Source organism: Cricetulus griseus, chromosome 6, assembly GCF_003668045.3.
Source record: "Cricetulus griseus strain 17A/GY chromosome 6, alternate assembly CriGri-PICRH-1.0, whole genome shotgun sequence".
In the NCBI taxonomy this organism is placed as follows: domain Eukaryota; kingdom Metazoa; phylum Chordata; class Mammalia; order Rodentia; family Cricetidae; genus Cricetulus; species Cricetulus griseus.
The window spans coordinates 142,516,855-142,537,562 of record NC_048599.1 but is presented as its reverse complement, the minus strand read 5'-3'; the positions used below and the strand labels follow the sequence as shown (position 1 = coordinate 142,537,562).

Below are 20,708 nucleotides of genomic sequence, written 5' to 3'. Positions count from 1 at the left end.
ATGCCAGCTCCTGAGTGCTTGGCAGAGCAGGTCTGAAGGGCCTGAGGCTGAAGGACTGGATCTGTGGGCAGGCCGAAGACTGGCTGGATTGGGGGAATGGATAGGGGTCAGGGAGCTAGGGGAGGGGCCTCCGGCCACACTCCTGCACAGGAACCCTGACAGTTGTCTTGGGTCTGTTGCTGGAGATGGGTGTTGGACAGAGAAGAGACAGAGGGCTCCCAACTTCTCATCCCTAAGCTCCCCCAAAGCTGGGCAGACCCCACTCTCCCTCATGCCATTGTCACGAGGCTGGGTGTGGTCAGCTCTCTCTCCCTCCCCGGACTACCTCATGGCCCCTGAGTTCACCCACACCTGTCAGGGGATGTGAGGCAGCCCTGGCCCTGCCATTTCAGTATTTCCAAGGCTACAAGGATGATTGGGACAGAGTAAGGGCTTTGGGACAAGACATACCCAGTTTGGATCCCATATAGAAGTAGTATGACCAACCCTGTTACATAAATAATCTTCTCTGAGACTCAATTTTCCTGTCTATAAAATGGGGATAATCAAAAGACCCATGTCACAGGGCTAGAGGGAAGATAAGGCAGCTGAGACCCCTGCCAACACAACACAGCACTTGGCTAAGTTGCCTATGGGGTCGTAGCCACTCTCCATGTGCCTCACACGGCCTTCAGCCCCATCTCCACATAGTTCTGCTTGCTTCTTCTCAGCCTCACAACCAGGCAGCAACCAGAATCTGCCCCCCTTAGGATACAGGGTCTCATATAGCCCAGGCTGACCTTGAATTCACTATGGAGCTGAGAACCTTAAATTCCTTATCCTCCTGCATCCACTTCCTCGGTGCTAGGCTTACAGGTGTGCACTCTACTTGGTTCTAGGTGGCACACTCTACTCACTAAATTACATCCCCAGTCCCCCGGTATCCTTAGGACGGTTTTGGGAATACACCAGCTTCCCTTAAGCCACCCTCAAGCCTGCCTCCACCCAGGGACAGCCACAGCTCTTCGGAACTGAGGCACCATCAAGCACACAGAGTTCTGCCTGATCCTCGCTGACATCACTCCCCTGCTCAGGACAAGTCAACAGACATCCATCCTTTCTTTCTTTTTCCTTTGTTTTTTTGTTTTTGTTTTTGTTTTTTTTTTCAAAACAAGGTTTCTCTGTGTAGCTTTGGTTGTCCTGGAGCTTACTCTGTAGACCAGGCTGGCCTTGATCTCACAGAGATCTGAAGCCTCTGCTTCCCGAGTGCTGGGATTAAAGGCAGGCTCTGCCACCATCACCTGGTTGACATCCATCCTTTCTATCCAAGTGCTCAGAAACCCTGTCATGCACACAGGGTCCCTATCCAAAACCTACTCCTCATCAGTCCCCCCATCTCCTCCCCAACCTCCTCACCCCTCCAGCTCCCAAGCCTCACATCCAGTCTCCCCAGCATCCTGGGAGCTCCTGTTCTTAGCTTCTCCCACCCACATACAGGGCTGTGCTGGAGAAAGGCCTGGACTTTGAGTCCCAGCACCAACCTGACATCCTGTCCCAGCTGTGAGACATTGGACAGGTTGCTCCACCTCTCTGGGCCTTCAAATTATGAGAACCATAAGTCCTGTAAATACCTCAAGGAGCTGTCTGAAAACTCTGTGTTAAACACCAACTATGTGCCACACAATGGCTTAGGGTTTGCCTCACCCCCATACAGAACACCCCTCGTTTCCATTCTACAGATGGCAGGCTGGCAAGATGGCTCAATGGGTAAAAGTGCTTGCCTATAAACCTAACAGCCTCAGTTCAATGCCAAACTAGTTTGATGTCTATATTGGTCCCTAGAACCACAGTGAAAGGAGAGATCCAACTCTCTAAAGTCGCCCTCTAACCTTCAGTCAAGAGCCATCACACACACACACACACACACACACACACACACACACACACACACACACACCAATTAATAAATTAAACTGTAAGCCCACTTTGCAGATGGCTACACTGAGCATCAGGGTGTATGTGAGCAGGTTAGACTGAGGCAGTAGCAGGACTTCCAGCCCCACCCCTAGGAACTCCTAGATGGAGAAGGCACAGGAGCACACTGAGTCTAGTGAGGGGCTACTCAGTAAGTTCTGTCCCTGAAGACAAAGGCAGAAGGGACTGACCGCTGCTCCAGCCATCCTGGAAGCCCACTGCATTCTCAGCCTCTTCCTCTCCATGCTCTGGACAGAAGCCAGGCAACCTCCTCTCCTGCCTGAGGTCCTAGGCATCAGGCCCAGCTCAGGACTGTGTCCCCAAGAACAACCACCACAGGACTTTTTCTAGCTTAAATAGAACTATGGGGGGAGACCCCACAGCTATCTGTGCATCACCCACGTGTGGTTCAGGTGGGGACCTAAGAGAGAAGTTGACTTGTCCAGAGTCACTCACTGCAAGGGTAGTGAAGGCCAGGAGCTGGACTGAGGTAGCCTCCATCTAGCATTCACTGACTACAGGGGAGTGTCCCTGTCCTTCAGGAAATGGAGGCATGGAGGTGGCGGGGGGGGGGGCATAGCAGGAGTTAGATCAAACATGCCTCTTAAAAGCTCCATTCTGAGAAATCCCTCCAGCCCGCTCCCATCTTACAGACCAGTTTTTGTCAGTACCCTGTCCCCAAATCAGTTATGAAGAGGCTGGTCAAATTCTGTTGTGGAAAACACCATTATGATTTCTTAGGAAATTAAATATGAGAGCTGCAGGAGAGCTGCTCAGTGGGAAAGGGCTTGCTAGGGAAGTGTGAAGACCTATGTTCAAATCCCAAGAACTCAAATAATACTGTGTGTGGCACACACGTCTTTATAGAGACAGGAGAGTCCCTGGAAGCTGGCATGCATAGCACCAATGAGACTCTGTCTCAAACAAGATGGGGGGTGACGCTGGACACCCATGGTTGTCCTCTGACTTCTATATGCACACACACACACACACACACACACACACACACAAAAAAAAAAAAAAGGCTTTTTAAAATAGTAATCATGAACTACCACATGACCTAATAACTCCACGTGGAGAAGCATACCTCAAAGAATTCAAAGCAGAGACCTTTGAAGCTGTACCTGTCATCACAGAAGCACTGCCCATAATCACTGTTCACTGGTGAATGAAATGACAAATGAAATGTGGTACATCCATCCATACAGCAGAACATCACTCAGCCTTGAAAAGGAAAGGAGTTTGAACACATGGCACCTGGATGAACTCGGATGCTTTCTAAACAAAATAAACCAGACACAAAGGGACAAGCACTGTAGAGGGACCTTGCGTGGTCAGGTTCATAGGGAAAGTAACATGGAGACTTCGGGGAGCTGGATGTCGCAGGAAGGAACTTTGCAATACAAGGGTATTGCTGGACCATGTGCACTTAGAAATGGGCCATGGTAAACCCTGAACTAACCATGTGTTATCACAGCAGAGATTAACTGACAGCGGAGCATGGTATATATACAAGTCCTCAGGGTGGGGCAAGAAGACAAGGATTCAAGGCTAGTCTCTGTTATGTAGCAAGTGTGAAGCCAGCCTGGGCAACATGAGATAGTCTTAGAAAGCCAAAAATAAGAATGAGATGAAAACCTGGTAGACTAAAAGTCTACCAGTCTCTGAAACCCACTGATTTCTCAAGACTTCCAGTTGGCCCTATGGTCCTGTTTAGCAAAGGGAAGGAATAGATCCCCCACCCTAACCAAGACTCACCCCCAATTACCAGCTGCCACTGAGCTCACAAGGGCCCCAGCTCCCCAATGTTCTCGTTGGATTCCAGGTGTTCCATCACCCAAAATCTACACAATCTTCTTGAGATCCACTTAGTCTCCCTAGCAACCCAATATCCTATGCTTCTCCAAAAGGCACCAGCCCCGAGCAGGGCCCAGGCTGCCCTGACTCAGGCCTCTCTGCCTTGCTCCTAGGGCCATGTTTATTTTCTCAGCGTGTCCACGGCCTGGTTTCCGCCTTGCCCACGGGAGGGAATGCTTTCAAGAAACTCGAGGTTATTAATGTGGTTTCTTTTGTTGTATGCCATTGCAAAGGCAGAGAACAGGGTTTATTTTCCTAACGTGCTTGGCATAGCTCAGCATTTGATTCAGGAGGAACCCGAGACCCTGGTTTGTTCTGAGTCACTAGCGAAGCCACAGTGTATGAAGCCAGTTCTCAGGGGAGCAAGGGCTTGGAACGTCATTGGCAGACATGGGCTGGATCTACCAGTGGCTTTTAAAAAAACACAAGGATTTTAGTTTGTCGTTTGGTTGGTGGGTTGGTTTGGCTTGGTTTTTTAATTGGCAGGATGTAAACAGTAGTTTTCACTCATTTGTTCCCCAATAGCCTGTATTTTTCTACTAGGGGGCATCTCCACTCTGCAAAAGACAGAGGAAGGCTGGTTTTCAAGAGTGTCTGTGCCCTGGAGGTGCCAAGGGCTCAGGACTGAAGAGTTAACAGCACAGCCCATGGCCCACATGTGTTGCTCTGAGGGTAAGTCCTGGCACCCCAAGGTCTGACTGCTTACCTCCTTCCCTTCCTTCCTGTGCTAGGGATGGAACCAAGGCCTTGTGCACACTGGGCCTCTACACTCCTCCTCCAACTGGTACCCTCTTTCCACTGGTTCCAGCAATTCCGGACTGGCTCACCAGGAGGTGGAAAGGATGCGCCTCCTCCCAATTTTTGGAGGCTTTGGGACTGTGAAGCCAATGGATGGTTGTGGGAAGGGACAATTAACCAAAGGGACAATCAGGAAGTTGCCTCAGCCTCCTTCCTCTGCCTTCTGTCTATATATATATACTCCAACCCAGAGGGAAGCTTGGCATGGAACCACTGGACCACTACAGAACCAGGAACAAAAACTGGATGTAGTTTCCAAGGCAAGGAACAGGGGCGGAGCAATTTCTTGAACCTGTCCTTGCATCTCCCACTTGACTCCACAATCAGCATGTCTTGGGTCCTCAGATACTCGAGTATGCAAGAAGCTTCACCCCAGGAAAAGCCTGGAAGTTCTCATGTGTTTCAGGATACCTGTGGCCAGATCCAGAGGCTAGAGGGGACACCTGCTACCTACCCAGCTTCCTATAGGCTGCCAATGACATCATCTGGGCCCTCATACCCTACCTGACACTCGCCATCTGGGATTCCCCAGGAAGAAAAGGTCCATTTGAGGACACCCTTTAATACAATTTCTCATGTTGTGGTGACCCTCCCAACCATGAAATTATTTCTGTTGCTACATCATAACTCTAATTTTGCTACTGTTGTGCATTATAAATATTTTTGGAGATAGAGGTTTAACAAAGGGGACTTATCCACAGATTGAGAACCTCTATTGTAGGCACCATGATAAAGAAATCAGACCTTGTGCTGTCTGTACCCTACCAGGGCCACACCTCTGCCCGCTTACATCTTAATGTCAGTGTTCCCTCCTTGTCTTCCTCTGCCTGTCCCTTCCTTCCTCCCCATCACCTTGGTTTTATTCTTCCCTCTGTTATGCCCCACAGTCTCAGTCACCAAGGTGAAACCAGAGAACACTGAGCATGTCACACCTCACTTTACTTCTGGCCGGAACTGGCCCCTCTACTTTTCCATCAAGGATCTAAAAGCTGACTCCCAGGGCTGTCAACTCACTCATCATCCATCACCCAACACCATAGGGAAGAGAGCAGCCAGGCTCCTGCAAATGGTGGGAAGTGGCCACGGCGGGAGGCAGGAGGCGGGAGGCAGGGGCGCCCCGGGCTGGGCACCATGCTCATAGCCTCGGTTTCAGGCAGTGTCACTGCCATCTCTGGCTTCCGAGGACCCCTCTAGTCTGAAAGCAGAGGCTCCCAGCCTGCCTGAGTACCCCTCTGACCCTGCGCCTAGTACCGGAAGTGAGGGCTTAGGGTGGGAGGGGAGCTGGGGGATAACTACTCCTCTTTTGTCACCTCTCCACACTCCGCGTGGGAATCTAGACAGTCAGGTGGCTCAGCACATCCCGCAGCGCAGGAAAGTTCCAGCGCTAGGGGACAGAGGTATTATTAGTCTCAGACACCCCTCCCCAGCACCTAGGTGACTTTGGTGACTTTGGCCATCCTCCTGCCCTGCTCCTCACCGAAACTGTGCAGACTGGGACTTTTGCGTCTTATGAATCCTTCACCTCTAAACTCCCCTCCTCAAGCCTATCCCTATCTGTATTTCCCACCAACTTTCCCCTGGTTTTTGAAAAGCTGAGCTGAGGACTCTATAATCCTGTGTGGTGTGGTGTGGTGTGGTGTGGTGTGGTGTGTGTGTGTGTGTGTGTGTGTGTGTGTGTGTGTGGTGGGGTGCTATTTGGGCGGATGGTTTGTTTTTAAAGCCCCTTCCAGATGACCTTTAACCTTTGTGGGGGTGGAGGGGGACGACAGGCCTAGCTGGCTATACTCCTCGGAGAGCTCCTCCACCCCAAACCGAAGGGTGTGGCTGTGCAGGCATGCCCACTCCACAAACCCTAAGATCTGCCTTAGCTCTAAGAGGCTGAACCGAGTTTGACTTAATGGCTTGTCCCTTCCACAACCTCAGTTTCCACAACAGCAACAGCTTCTGAGGGTAGGTGAGATTGGGATGCAAGGGCAGCCAACTTTCCAAAAGTCACAAGACTGTAAGTGGACCTGGTTCAAAGAGGGTCTCCTCCGAAGGAGGGGCTTTTGAGACAACAGCAGCTCACCACTGGGCAGTACACTCTGAGACTGTGGCTCCCGCTGTGAACAGCCCAGTTCTCCAGTGCCCACAGCTGGGATCCCGCAGCTAGGGGTCCCTGTAGCTGAGGTGTGTCCCACACCCCAGTTCCACAGCCGGGGTCCCGCAGCTCAGCTCAGGGATCCTGTGAGCCAGGGGGTCTCTGTAGCTGGGATCTAGCAGCTGGGGGTGGGGGGGTCCCAGCGGGTCCCACAGCCACAGAATCACAAGCTGAAGATTCCTCAGCCTAGAAGTCCCAGACACTGGATCCCGTAGCCCGTGAGTCCCTCAGTCCCGGGTTCCCGCAGCCGGCTTCTCAGCGAAGGGGTCCTGCTAACCCCTAGTCCCGCAGCCCAAGTCCCGCCGCCCCGGCCCGGTTCCCACGCCGCACACTCACCGTCCTGCGGCGCCGCCTCGCTGCCGCTGCTGCCCCCGGACGGCTCGCGCGCTGTTCCCTCCCGCGCCTCGGGCCCCGCCACCGGCCCTGCAGCCCTGCGCCCGGCCGCCGCCACCTCCTCCAGGTCCAGGAGGTGGCTCACCGAGAAGTTCTTGCGCGCCTGGGCGCAGTCTCCGGGTGCGGGCTGGGGCCCCGGGCCGGGCGCCGGCGGGTCCAAGGCAAAGGCGGCGGCCGCGCTGTCCATGCCCCGGCCGCGCCTCTGCCGGCCGCCGCCGCCTCCTGCTGCTCGCCGCGCCGGCGCTCAAGTCCGTCGGTTGGGGACGCGAACTTTCTGCCCTCCCCTACGGGCGGGCCGCTCGCTAGGCAGCGGCCCGGGCCACACGCCCCTTCTCTGGGCGGACCTCGCCCCCGGCTCCCCTCCCTGCGTCCTGCGCCGTCCGGCGGGAGGCGGGGCCAGGACGGGGTCCTCGGACTCCCAGATGTAGTTTAGGGTGTCCAAGTCCCGCGAGGGGTGTCTCTTTAAATCCCCCAACCAAGGTCCCCAGAGGGGATTGATGGGGAATCCGTCTCGGGGTGGGGGTGGGGGGCACTCTTAGAAAGTTGATGGATTCCCTCCCCTCCAGTCCACTTCTCTTTAGACAGGGTCTCATATATTCCAGATTAGCCTTAAACTTGCTACGTAGCCAAGAACGGCCTTGAACGCTTCCCAGCTTCTCCCTCATTGTCCCCACCCTAACGGAAAGAATCAGAGGTTTTCGAGGACCACCCTGTTCCCTCCACTCTGAAAGGAAGGTTCTGGGACGGAAGCCAATGCCATTTCTCTCATCTCCCAGTGGGTGACACTTCTGCGCTGTCCCTAGCGTTCCCCGTGCAGAAAACAAAGCTGGGAGGGAGACCTTCCCTCCTGGGGTGCATAAGGGAGAGACTCGGGGTGACAAGTGAGAGGTGGTAAGGGGGTGCTGCGGGGTAAGGGGGCAGATGAGGTCTATCTTTGAACTTTTTTCGAGAAAAGCCAGAAAAAATGGCACTGGGTGAGAAGAATGGAAACTCTCAGTGTTCCAGATACGACAGTTCTAGACTGTCCTGCCCTTCTGTTCTTTCCCCACCATCAGAGAGGCATGAAACCATGGCATCAAAGAGAACCCCACCAGGAGGTCTGGAGGCAGGGGGTGGGGGTGTTAGGAAATCCTCCTCCTGAGACCCACCCTGAAGGACACCATGAGACTGCCCCACCCACGTGGCACCCTGGGTCTCTGCCCACGGATACAGGGAGAATGTTGCAAAGGGTCTGAGAGGTGAACTAGCTTCCATTCCATCGCATGACAGATGGCGGAGGGGAAGCAGGAAGGCAAGGGCTCCTTCCAGAGTTTGGGAGAACCATTGAAATTATTCTGTCCAAGATGCTGTGGGGTCCACCCAGAGCCCAGATGTGCCATGTTAGGGTCTGGAAGGACACTGTGGCCGCCTATCCATGCGGTCCCCATTCTGAGCATGTGCAGCAGCCCTCAATGATGATGCTCTGGCTCCAGCCTCTGTGTTCAAATAGAGGCAGTGCTTGGGCCCTGAGCAGGCAGCTTAGCACCTAGTTTCCTTGAGTGCCAAATAAAAGTGAAGAAGTGAAAACGAGGACGAGCGAGAGGGCTCAGTGGGTAAGAACGCTTGCTGTGCAAGCATGATGATTTGAAACACGAGTCAAAGCCAAATTACAGCAACACCTGCAATCCCAGGCCTCCTACAGCAGGACAGAGGGCAGAGAACTAGAGAAAGATGGCTGGGTAGTTAACAGTGCTTACCGCTCCTACAGAGGACCAGAGAGATTTAGGTCGGTGGCTAACAACTATTTGTAATTCCAATTCCAGGGGCATTCAACTCTAGCTCTCCACAGGCACCAGCCCTCACATATGCATACCCACACAAGATACACAGACACACATAATTAAAACATGGAATAACTCTTTTTTAAAAAGATTAGAAAGAAATAAAAAGATGGGAAGTGGAGTTGGGAGAATCTCAGAAGCTCTTGGGCCAGCTAGCCTGGTATATGCTGTTGCCGCACGCACGTAAGGAAGAAGGCAAAACTCCACCATCATTGTCCTCTGATCCATGCATAGTGGCATATGCATGCCCGCGTACACACACACAGACACACACAGACACACACACACACACACACACACACACAGACACACACACACGATATACACACATGTAGATCCATTTAACACTAAGCTGGGGGAGCTGGAGAGAAGGTTTAGCCATTAAGAGCACTTCCTGCTCTTGTGGAGGACCTACCTAGGTTCAGTTCCCAGCATCCACCCGGCAGCTCACAGTTCCAGCTGTTCGGTGCCTCTTCTTACTCCAGATGCACATACACACACTCGGCACACATACAAACATGTGAAATTAAATTGTTTTATACATAAATAAACTTTAAAAACAAGTTAATACATGTGTGACACCTGGCGCCTAAGAAGCAATAAGGGCTAATGGTATTTACATTAATAGTTTGAACCCAGCTCCTGACCTACCTGTCTTCCTCGCTGGGTACTCGTCCTCACCCTTGTCCTCCTGTGCAGGCCTCTGGATTCTGACTGCAGTGTTGGGTGCAGGCCTGGTGTGGTCTCCAAAGTGACTGGACAATGCAGGACAGTGGCCTGCTGGTGGCTTTACATTATCTTGGCTTTGGCTATGCAACCCTGGTTGCTACTGGTGAGATTATTGGCTATGCAAAAGCAGGTAGTGTGCCATCCCTGGCTGCTGGACTCTTCTTCAGAAGCTGCCCCAGAATCCCAGGAATGTCTGGGTTTTCCTAGCTACATCCTGGACCTTGGCTGGTATCTTGGGGATGAAATTTACGCCTGCAGGTTTAATCGCAGGTGCCAGTTTGCTGATGGTTGCCAAGCTTGGAATTAGTGTGTTGAGCTCTCCCCCTTCATAGTAGCCACACCTCTGCCTGGGCTCATGAAGAATTGAAATTCTCCAAATTTCCGCATTTACACTGTCTGAAGAAAAAAAGTGCATTGTATTTACATATTCTGACATTTTACAAATGTACACTGAGCATGTTGAGGTGACGATGAGCTTTTATTGTTGTAATTGTTCCGGGTAGCGAGTGTCTAACCTGAGAGCAGATGCTGCCTTCATGCAGTTTCACTCTTGTGTGATGACATCTCTCCTTTCTGTACTAGTAGACAAGGGGTAAAATGTTGGGTGTCAACACTGGGAGCTCCAAAGCCACATGTCCTGCCCAGAAGTATGTAAAATCTCTTGGTGACATTTGTGATGTACGATCTTTTGCATAGCTCTGCTATGAAATTATGTTACAATGAAATACCTGTGAAAATAAAGTTTGCTCTTAAGGACAACAACAACAAAAATAATTTGAGACAGGGACTCTCTGTGGAGCCCTGGCTGTCCTGGAATTCACTATGTAGACTAAGCTGGGTTTGGCTTCTCAGAGATTACCCGCCTTACCTCCGGAATGTAAGGATCAAAGGTGTGTGCCACCACAAAAGTTGTTTTGCTGCTTTTCTGTGTCTCGCACAGTTCTGGATGGAACACGGGGACCTGCACACCTCTGAGCAGATTCACTAGCCCAGCAATTCCTATTTCTGGAACATCTACTCGGAGCAGTCAGTCAAGCTGCTGATTTTATCTTGGACCCTGGAGCTTGGAGGCACGGATTTGGCTGAGCTCAGCACTGTTGCCTAGTTGCGTGGCTTTAAGGAAGTTATTCCTTTATCCTCCCATAGTCCACTCCATCATCAGCAAAATAGAGGAACTAGCAGAACAGATCCAAATGGTCACTGCTCGTGACAATCTCCGGATGAGGGATGGGTGGAACGAGATGGCAGAGAGGGACGAGAGGCGTCAGCTGCTACAGCAGAGCCAAGGGAACACCCATAACCTAAGAAAGGCAGAAGCGGGGATTGGCTAAGAGAGTTTCCATAGTGATTTGAACAAATTCTAGATGCTAATCCAGAGTTGTGTGAATAGATGAGAGACAGGGCCTGCTCTGGACTCCACAGGGCTGGCAGCTCTGCTGGAAGCTGGGATCTGGATCTCAGTTTGAGGGACAATACTGACCTGCTCCCATCCAAAGCTCACATGTCAAGGAAAAGAAGAGCTATATTCTCTGCATGTAGAAGTGATACCGAATTGCTGAGATTTCATTTTATTCTTTGATTGCTTTTATATTAATTTATTCTGCCTGTGCATACATACACGTGGAAGTCAGAGGACTTTGACAAAGTCAGTTCTCTCCTGCCACCGTGTGAGTTCCAGGAATGGAATTCAGGTATAGACTTGGCAGCAAATGACTTATCTGCTGGGCAAACTCACTAGCCCCATTACTGAGATTTTTAAAAGCTTAAGTAAAATTAAAAGAATTAAAATCACTATTATCTTATTCCCAAAGAGGCCTGGCATGTAACAGTCAACACTTAATACCTTAAATCTTACATGTATATGATTTACTTACTTTATGTATATGGGTGTTTTGCCTGTATTTATGTATGAATGTGCCTGGTGCCATCAGAGGCCAAGAGAGAGTATTGAATCTACTGAACTGGAGGTATGATGGCTGTAAGCTGCCACCTGGGTGCTGGAATTGAAACCAGGGCTGAGCCATCTATCCAAGCCCTACTTTAAATATTTTTTAAAAGATTTATTTATTTAGGGCTGGAGAAAATAAATAATTTATTATGTATACAACGTTCTGTTTCCATGTATATCTGCACACCAGAAGAGGGCACCAGATCTCATAAGGTATGGTTGTGAGCCACCATGTGGTTGCTGGGAGTTGAACTCAGGACCTCTGGAAGAGCAGTCGGTGGTCTTAACTTCTGAGCTATCTCTCCAGCCCTACTTTAAATATTTTTAAAGTTAATTTCATCAGACACTGGTGGTGTGTGCCTGTAATCCCAGTACTTGGGACACTGAGGCAGGAGGATTGTGAATGTGAGGGCAGCCTGAGCTACATAGCAAGTTCCAGACCAACTTGGAATATACACTGAGATCCTGTCTCACCTAAGAAATTAGTTTAGGGCTGGGTGGTGATGCTGCATGCCTTTAATCCCAGAATTCGAGAGGCTGAGGCAGGCAGATCTCAGTGAGTTTGAGGCCAGCCTGGTTTACAGAGTTAATTCCAGTTCATCCAGGACTGTTACACAGAGAAACCCTGTCTCAAAAAACAAAACAAAACAAAACAAAACAAAACAAAAACAAACAAAAAAAGAAATTAGTTTAATAAAGGGGGATTGGAGAGAATCATCTTATTTATTTAATATTGAGTGGAACGCCTAGAAAAAGCAATACAAGAAAATTTGTCCTAGTTACTGTTCTATTGCTGTGAAGAGACACCATGACCAAAGCAATTCTTATGAAAGAAAGCATTTAACTGGGGGCTTACTTACAGTTTCAGAGATTTAGTACATTATTATCACAGTAGGGAGCATGGCAGCAGGCAGGCAGGCACTAGAGTGGTAGCTGAGAGCTATAGCCTGATCTGCAGAGGGAGACTCTGGGCTTGGCATGGGCTCTTGTACCCTCAAAGCCCACCCCCAGTGACATACTTCCTCCAACAAGGCCACACCTCTTAACCCTTTTAATCCTTTCAAATAGAGCCACTCCCTGGTTAATAGGCATTCAAATATATGAATCTATGGGGCCATTCCTATTCAAACCACCACAAAAAGAAATGACAAAAAAAGAATTTAATGTCCATTCTTCTTGGCATCTATATATCTAGACAAGTAGAGGGACATTGTCATAGATGTCATAAAAATTGGTCTGCTTTATAAACTGCTCTCTATATATTGAAACAGTCTTTCCTGAGACTGGTTCTCACTGTGTAGCCTGGGATGGCTTTGAACTCTAGATGCTCCCTCAACCTCCTAAGTGACAGAAATACAGGTACACACCACCATTCCTGGCATCTGTCATGTGTGTGTGTGTGTGTGTGTGTGTGTGTGTGTGTGTGTGTGTGTGTGAGTGTGTGTGTTTATTTTGGAGGGGGATTCAAAAAAAAGCTTTGGAGCCTGTCCTGGAACTTGCTCTGTGGACCAGACTGGCCTCAAACTCACAGAGATACCCCAAGCCTCTGCCTCCCAAGTGCTGGGATTAAAGGTGTGCGCTACCACTGCCTGACAGAACCAAATTCTCTTAACTTCTCAGTCATCTCTGCATATCACATATATATCCATATATCACATTTTTTGTGTATATGATGTACGTGTGTGTGTGTGTGTGTGTGTGTGTGTGTGTGTGTGTGTGTGTGTGTGTGTGTGTTTGTATATTCCAGTGTGTACGTCTGAAGGCTAGAGGAGGGTGTGAGGTACCTTATTCCCTTGAAAATCCTCCTGTCTCTGCTCCTCATAACACTGTGGTTTCAGGGGCCAGCTTGGCCACACCTCAATTTTTATGTAGGTGCTGGGGATTTGAGCTAAAGTCCTCACACTTAAACAAAAAGCACATTTACCCATTAAGCCATCCCCAGCCTGAGGCATCCCGAGTCTCCCTAGTTATAATTTTAAGAAGAATTTTACTATTTTATGTATATGATCGCTTTACCTGCATACATGTATGTGCACCGTACGGTGCCCATGGTCAGAAAAGACTGGAGCACTGTGAACCACTGTGTGGGTGCTGGGACTTGAACCCAGGTTCTCTGCAAAAGCAGCCAGTGCTCTGAAGCTCCAAGCCATCTCTTCAGGGCCCCCAACCATAATTTTAACTGAGAGCCTAGCAGCATATTACTACCCACTATTGCTCTGTATCCATGTAAGAAAAAAAAAAAAAAACCCGCCTAGAGATAAGACATCTGGGTGTAATAGACAATTAATGGTCTCCTGGAAGTGTTGACAACATAATTTCTGAAACCTGAGGATGTGTCATCGAGGAATTCAGGCAGGAGCTGGATTGGAGTTGCTAACCAGGTGATCTTGAACAGGGGAGCTGGAGTTAGACTATCCATCTGGGCTCAACGTAATCACAAAGGTCCCCCCAAAATGGAAGAGACAGGACAGTCAATGTGGCCACCCTGGCTTTGCACATGGACTGTGGCTGGCCACCAGAGAGGGCTGTGGAGCCTGCAGAAGGGGGAGATGACAAGAAGAAGAACACTCACTTTTCTCCAAGAAGATCCTCGGATGTGCAGCTCTACTGAGCCTTTGTGTTCTAATCATCAGAACCACAGGAGAGCAAGTATAAGGTGTTTGCAAAGAAAGCTGAGCCTGGGTCTCAGAAGGAGAGAGCTCTTGTGCAGCACGGGCTAGATTCTGTGTTCCATCACCAGTGTGCAAAAGGAAAGGAGAGAGTATGTGAGAAGCTGCTCCAGTAACAACAAGGAACAACTAGGAAATTAAGGAAAGTCACTGGGGGAGTGAGGTGCACGCCTTTAATCCCAGCACTCAGGAGGCAGAGGCAGGCGGATCTCTGTGATTTCAAGGCCAGCCTGGTCTACAAAGTGAGTTCCAGGACAGCCAGGACTACACAGAAAAACCCTGTCTCAAAAAAAAAAACAAAAAACAAAAAACAAAAACAAAAAAACCACACACACAAAAGAAAGAAAAGCCAGAAGATTTTGCAGGAAAAAGTTTTTAATTATTTTTCTATTTCCCTTTATGTGTATAATGGGTGTTTTGCCTGCATGTATTTCTGTACACCAAGGAGGCCAGACCCCAGGAACTAGAGATAATTGTGAGCTACTGTGTGGGTGCTGGGGATTGGACCCAGGTCCTTTGGAAGAGCAGGCAGTGCTCTTAGCCACTGAACCATCTCTTCACCCCCCTTTTTAAAAAGACTTATTTTCTTTCTTTACTCTCATTTAATGTGCATGCATACCTGCACGAGTTTACATGCACTACCCACAAGCATGCAGGTGCCCAAGGAGGTCAGAAGAAAGCATCAGACCCCTGGTGCTGGACTCTGAAACATGCAACGTGGGTGCTGGGAACCCAGTTAGGGTCCTCTGGAAGACTGCAAAAGTGCTGAGCCATCTCTCCAACTCTTTTGTGTCTTTTTGTGGTTTACAGACACTGAGCTGGAACTTGGTTCTGTGTCTCTGTAAGTTACATTTGTCTGATTCTTTATCTGTCACAACAGCTCCTCGAGACACTTGGCTGCCAATCACTCAAAGACCAGGTTCCATTCACAGATAGGTTGTGGAGTGAGTCCCAGGTGGGTCCCTGCAGCTCTCTGCCACCTGGTGACAGAAAAAGCCTGATATGTGGGAGAGCATTGAACAGGGATCACTCCCAGAAGCTCCTGCAAGGAACCCTGTTCCCTGATGCTCATCTGGGGAGTCCCAAACACTGTGATTCAGAGGTGTCCAGGCTTGGCCACGACAGATCACAAACCTCTGTAAATATTGTGTCTGGGATCACAAGCAGGGCACTCTGGACAAGCTAAACTCTGGTCTTCCCTGTGAGACAAGCAGCAGAGCCAGGTGGGCAAATGGTTGTCTCTCCTTCAGTCAGCTCACTGCCCCACGCTTTCTGAGCCTCAGTTTCCCTCATGAGGATTTCTGGAGGATCTCTGGCTTCAGTGAGAACCTCTGTTCGTAGCCAGGGCTCAGTTTAGTCATCTCTCTCTATCCATAGTACACTCCCTCCTGGAGTCCATCAACTAGGAGTCAAAAAGATACACATATCAGGGGAAGGGACTCACATACCCCAGATTGGCTTGCAACTTGCTATGTAGCCAAGGATGGCCTGGAATGTCTCCTCCTCCTGCTTCCACCTGCCAAGTGCTGGGATTCCAGACATCACATCTATATAGAGGCTTGGTGGCGCTCACCTGTGGTCTTAGCACTTGGGAGGCAGAGGCATGAGGACCAAGAGTTCAAGATCAGCCTAAGCTACATACAGCAAGACTCTGTTGTGAAACAATTAAATTTAAATTTTTTTAAAAAATTATTTATTATGTATACAGTGTTCGGTATGCATTTTTCCCTGCAGGCCAGAAGACACCAGATCTCATTACAGATGGTTGTGAGCCATCAGGTGATTGCTGGGAATTAAACTAAGGACCTCTGGAAGACCAGTTAGTGTTCTTAGCCACTGAGCCATATCTCCAACCCCTTAAATTTAAATTTAAAAATTAATAGAGCTGCGTTGAACATGTACAGATTTTTTTCCATCATTATTCCTAAGCAATATGGTTCCCCAGTGTTTATGTTGCATTGGAAACCCTTGTAACCTAGAGATGGTTTAGGCAGAGGGCAGCTATGCAGTTATAAACAGATGACCCTAGTGGCATAAGGGACTTGGCCATATGTTGATTGAGCCTCTGTGGGCCATCCCATGATACTGAAGGACAGCTGTACCTTTCTGTACAGATTCAAAGATTAAGATACACTCATGGTAGCAGGGGCTCAACCATAATGAGCCTTACTCTAAGCCAGTAAACCTCAGAAGCCTCATCCACCCCCAGCCTCCCCAAAACATGCAAGGAAGGGAGACACAGGCTCAGAGGGCTTAAGCTCTGTTCCCCTATGCTTTGCCAGACTCCTAACTACCATGCCAGGGTGGAAATATATTTTTTTTCTTGGAGAATTATCCTTAAAATAAATAAATAAATAAAACAGTCAAAGAATGGGAGCCATCGTACTTCCCTTTTGTCTTGATTCTTGGAAACCCTAAAGTCAGTGATGGAACATATCATAGTAAGTCTGTCTGTTTTGACGGAAGGAGGAAGAGAGAGAGAAAGGGAGGGAGAGAGGGAGGGAGGAAGGAAGGAAGGAAGGAAGGAAGGAAGGAAGGAAGGAAGGAAAAAGAAAAACATCCAGTGGGCTGGAGAGATGGCACAGAGGTTAAGAGCACTGTTTACTCTTTTTTTTGTTGTTTGTTTGTTTGTTTGTTTTTCAAGACAGAGTTTCTCTGTGTAGCTTTGGCGCCTGTCCTGGAACTTGCTCTTGTAGACCAGGCTGGTCTGGAACTCATAGAGTGCTGGGATTAAAGGTATGTGCCACCACCGCCCGGTGTACTGGTTACTCTTTTTTTTGTTTGTTTGTTTGTTTTGGTTTTTTGAGGCAGGGTTTCTCTGTGGCTTTGAAGGCTGTCCTGGAACTAGCGCCTGTAGACCAGGCTAGTCTCGAACTCACAGAGATCCACCTGCCTCTGCCTCCTGAGTGCTGGGATTAAAGGCGTATGCCACCACCATCTGGCGCCTGCACTGGTTACTCTTACAAGGACCCAGGTTCAGGTTCAATTCCCAGCACCCACATGGCAGTTCCCAACTATCTATAACTCCTGTTCCAGGGGATCTGGCGCATTCACACAGACATACATGTAGGCAAAACACCAATGTACATTAAACAAAAAATGATTTAAAAAAAAAAAACACCCACGTAACTCATTCCACAATGATTTATTAAGTACCTACTGCATAGTGACAAATCTTAGGTGGGCATCAGGACACAAATCCTAGCACCCAAGGACACTAAACCCTTCTGGGCTCAACCACTCCAATACTTAAAGGTGTTTTCCAAATGCAGCTGTCACTCTCAGTACTCACAGTGGTAGAGAACACTTGGAACCCCCCAAGCCTGGTATCCTATCCCCACCTCAGCTCAAACTCCTGCCTCTTATCTGGATTCAGGAAAATCTGGAGAAGGGAGCCCCTAAGCAGAGAGGCAACAGCTAAGGTGCACGTGTGTGTGTGTGTGTGTGTGTGTGTGTGTGTGTGTGTGTGTGTGTGTGTGTGTGTGTGTGCGCGCGCGCCCTGGGGCACTGCCCTGATCTTGCCTGGTCCCAGCAACATCTTGCTGTAATTATTCTCGCTGTGGAGGGAAACAGTGCCTGGGAGGAGACCCTGCAGTGCACAAGAAACCAAGTTGGGGTGCAGAGAGGCCTGGGCAGGGCCCAAGGCTGTGGACAAGGCTCCCAGCTCAATGGCTAATTGGGGCTATAATTGTTCCTCTCATTTATAACTCACTCTTGAACCCTCGCCAGGAGGGCACGTTCCTCCTACCTCATCCTGGCAGGCGCTAAATAATTAAGCCAAGGTCTAATCTGGGGAACTCCCTGAAGGCTCCCACTTCCTTAGTTCGTTGATTGCTGATATTTGGTGGTGGTGGTATGTGTGTGCGAGGGGGTGAAATATGACTATTTTTACGATCAAAGAGAACAGAGTTCTAAAGTGGGGGAAAGCAGCAAAAAGACGGAGGGGAGGCCCCTCCCAGCTTTCCTTCCCTCCGATTTAGTGGGATTTAGTGGTCTGCTTAAATTTCTTGAGGCGTGCAGATTAACACACCATTTTTGTGGGGAACATTGAATTACCCCAATCTCTCTCTCATTTGCAGGACAGTGAACATTGAGGAAAGATTCAGCCTCCGCTGTCTTTGCAAAGGGATGAGGCCTGAGGACTTTTAAATAAAGCAATCTGAATAATGAAATTTCCTTATCCTCTTCTTCCTCCTCCTCTTCCTTTTCTTCCTCTTCATGGGGACCAGCAGCATTTTTCTCCCAGCAGACAGTGTGTGGCTGATGAGGATAGTTTATTTGAAATCTGTACATCATCACCTTGTCAGGGGGCTGGGACAGGAGTGGGGGTGAGGTCTCCCACTTCTTTGTTTCAAGGGTCCATGTGGTCTGCCTGCGGCAGGGCCACTGTCTTGGGTCCCTCCTGAGGAATCTTTTTTTTTTTTTTGAGACAGGGTTTCTCTCTGTAGCTTTGGAGCTTATCCTGGCACTCGACCTATAGACCAGGCTGGCCTGGAACTCACAGAGATCCAACTGCCTCTGCCTCCAGAGTACTGGGATTAAAGCTGCCCAACCCTCTTGGGAATCTTAAGCAGGCTTTGGCAACTGCTCCCTGTGCACCCAAACACACCCCACCACCCTTGCCCATCTGAACACCCACATTCCTCAGTACAGGTTCCCTGCCTTCCCCTCCCCACCCTGCCTGCCTATGACACTCAACCCTGGACCCCAGATTCTAGGAGGAAGCACAGCTCAATGCATGTGCAGAGAGCAGATCTTAAGACAAGTAGAGTCTGGTTGGAGCTGTGTGCCCCTGTCGACTGCAGCTGGCTTCCCAGATTCCCTCAGATCTTCCTCTGCTGAGAGAGCTATGTCATATGATGTAGAGGCAGGCCTGGCCTGCCCGTGTTGCATATCCAGCTGTTGTCCTTCCTTGACACTCTCAGATGGCTCTAAATCCCAGGCTTAGTAGCCATCAACAGGGTTTTGTTGTTTGTGTTTGTTTTATTTTGAGTCAGGGCCTCACTATGTAGACTAAGCCAGACTTAAACTCAAAGAATTTGGCCTGCCTCGGTCTCCCAGTACTGAAACCAAAGGTGTGTGCCACCAAGCCCAGTTCTATTGAGGGCCTTCTAGTGCTGCCTGGGACAGGCATACGCCTACAGAGGGGTCACTGAGCCTGTACTAAAGGGAAACCAAGGAGACAAAAGGTGAGGGCTCATGGTGAAAGCATGACTATGTAGCACCCAGCAAAGGGGACTAGGTGTAGGGGCAGCTAGCAGGGGACATTTAGTGTGGAACAGGCCCACAGAACACCAGCTGGCCCTACTTGCTCAGGCAGAAGCTACAGTCAGTTTTTGTTTTGTTTTGTTTTGTTTTGTTTTTTTCTCTGTTGTGGTCTTTGTCTTGCTGTGCCTCACTTTCCCCACTACCAGAGAGCTCAAGGGACATTTCAAAAATCTCTCAGGAGTAGGGATGTAACTCATCCTTATACATCAAGGTCCTGGATATCCACATGATAAAAATGTACAAGCTCCTGCCCTCTGCCTGCTGTGGGCGGGACGGTGATAACTGTGGGGGCAGGAACCAGGCAGAGTAGCAGTGCTGGGGTTTGAGCCACGCTGGCACATGGAAGTAGGGTCCCAGCTGTCACATGTGGGCACTCCTCTGAGGACAGAGCCTCTGCAGGGCACAATGCTGATGTGAAGGAGGTCCCATGGAAGGAGCTGACCTTTAGGAGCCCCTTAGGTTTGAAGGGAGCAAAGCTAACCCCAGAGGCAGTCTGCCATCCAGGAGGCTGAGGAATGTGTGGAAGGCAGGGGCAGGCAGATCTCTGTGAGTTCCAGGCTAGCCTGGTATAAAGAGCGAGTTCCAGGACAGGCTCCAAAGCAATACAGAGAAACCCTGTCCGGAAAAACCAAAACAAAACAAAACAAAAAAAGTGTTCTCCTTCACAGCCCTGCCTGGGGAGCAGGGGAGCTGACTGGGGCCTGTGGGCCTGGGACCTGGGAGGCAACTGGCAAGTAAGCCTGGATTGCTGTAGAAACTGGCTTCAAAAGAGGCCTAGGCCATTGTGGGATGTCCCCAGGAGGCAAGGCTGGTCAACCATATATCCTGTCTGGAGGACTGACCCACACTGGAGTTTCTTGCCCCACGGGATAGAGAGAGAGACCCTGTTGCATGGGCTCACCCTGGAAGTGCATTCCCGCCCACATTCTGGACAACTTCAGCCTCAGCTGGCTGGCTCCTACCAACTGCCTGCTGGATACATTGTGGCCTCCCTAGAGAAGAGCCCATGCCCGGCACCAGCCAGCATGAAATAACTGCTAAATGAGGTCATTCCAATTGAAGTGGCCCACAGAGCATGGCTAGACAGTGTCCAGACAGGCCCAGGATCAAATCTGTATAGCCAGCCTAGGTTC

The 20,708-nt window shown here is 49.6% G+C and overlaps 1 protein-coding gene and 1 pseudogene across 1 annotated transcript in view; one reads left to right on the top strand and one right to left on the bottom strand.

Moving 5' to 3' along the window:
• Prrx2 (paired related homeobox 2) overlaps positions 1 to 7,328 on the bottom strand; it is a 38,002-nt gene extending 30,674 nt beyond the window's left edge. Inside the window, exon 1 of the mRNA XM_027423218.2 lies at positions 7,085 to 7,328. Within this exon, the coding sequence (XP_027279019.1) occupies positions 7,085 to 7,328 (244 nt within the window). The remainder of the gene's footprint in view (positions 1 to 7,084) is intronic.
• Positions 7,329 to 9,711: 2,383 nt separating this feature from the next.
• LOC103163030 lies at positions 9,712 to 10,034 on the top strand (annotated as a pseudogene).
• Positions 10,035 to 20,708: the final 10,674 nt, after the last annotated feature.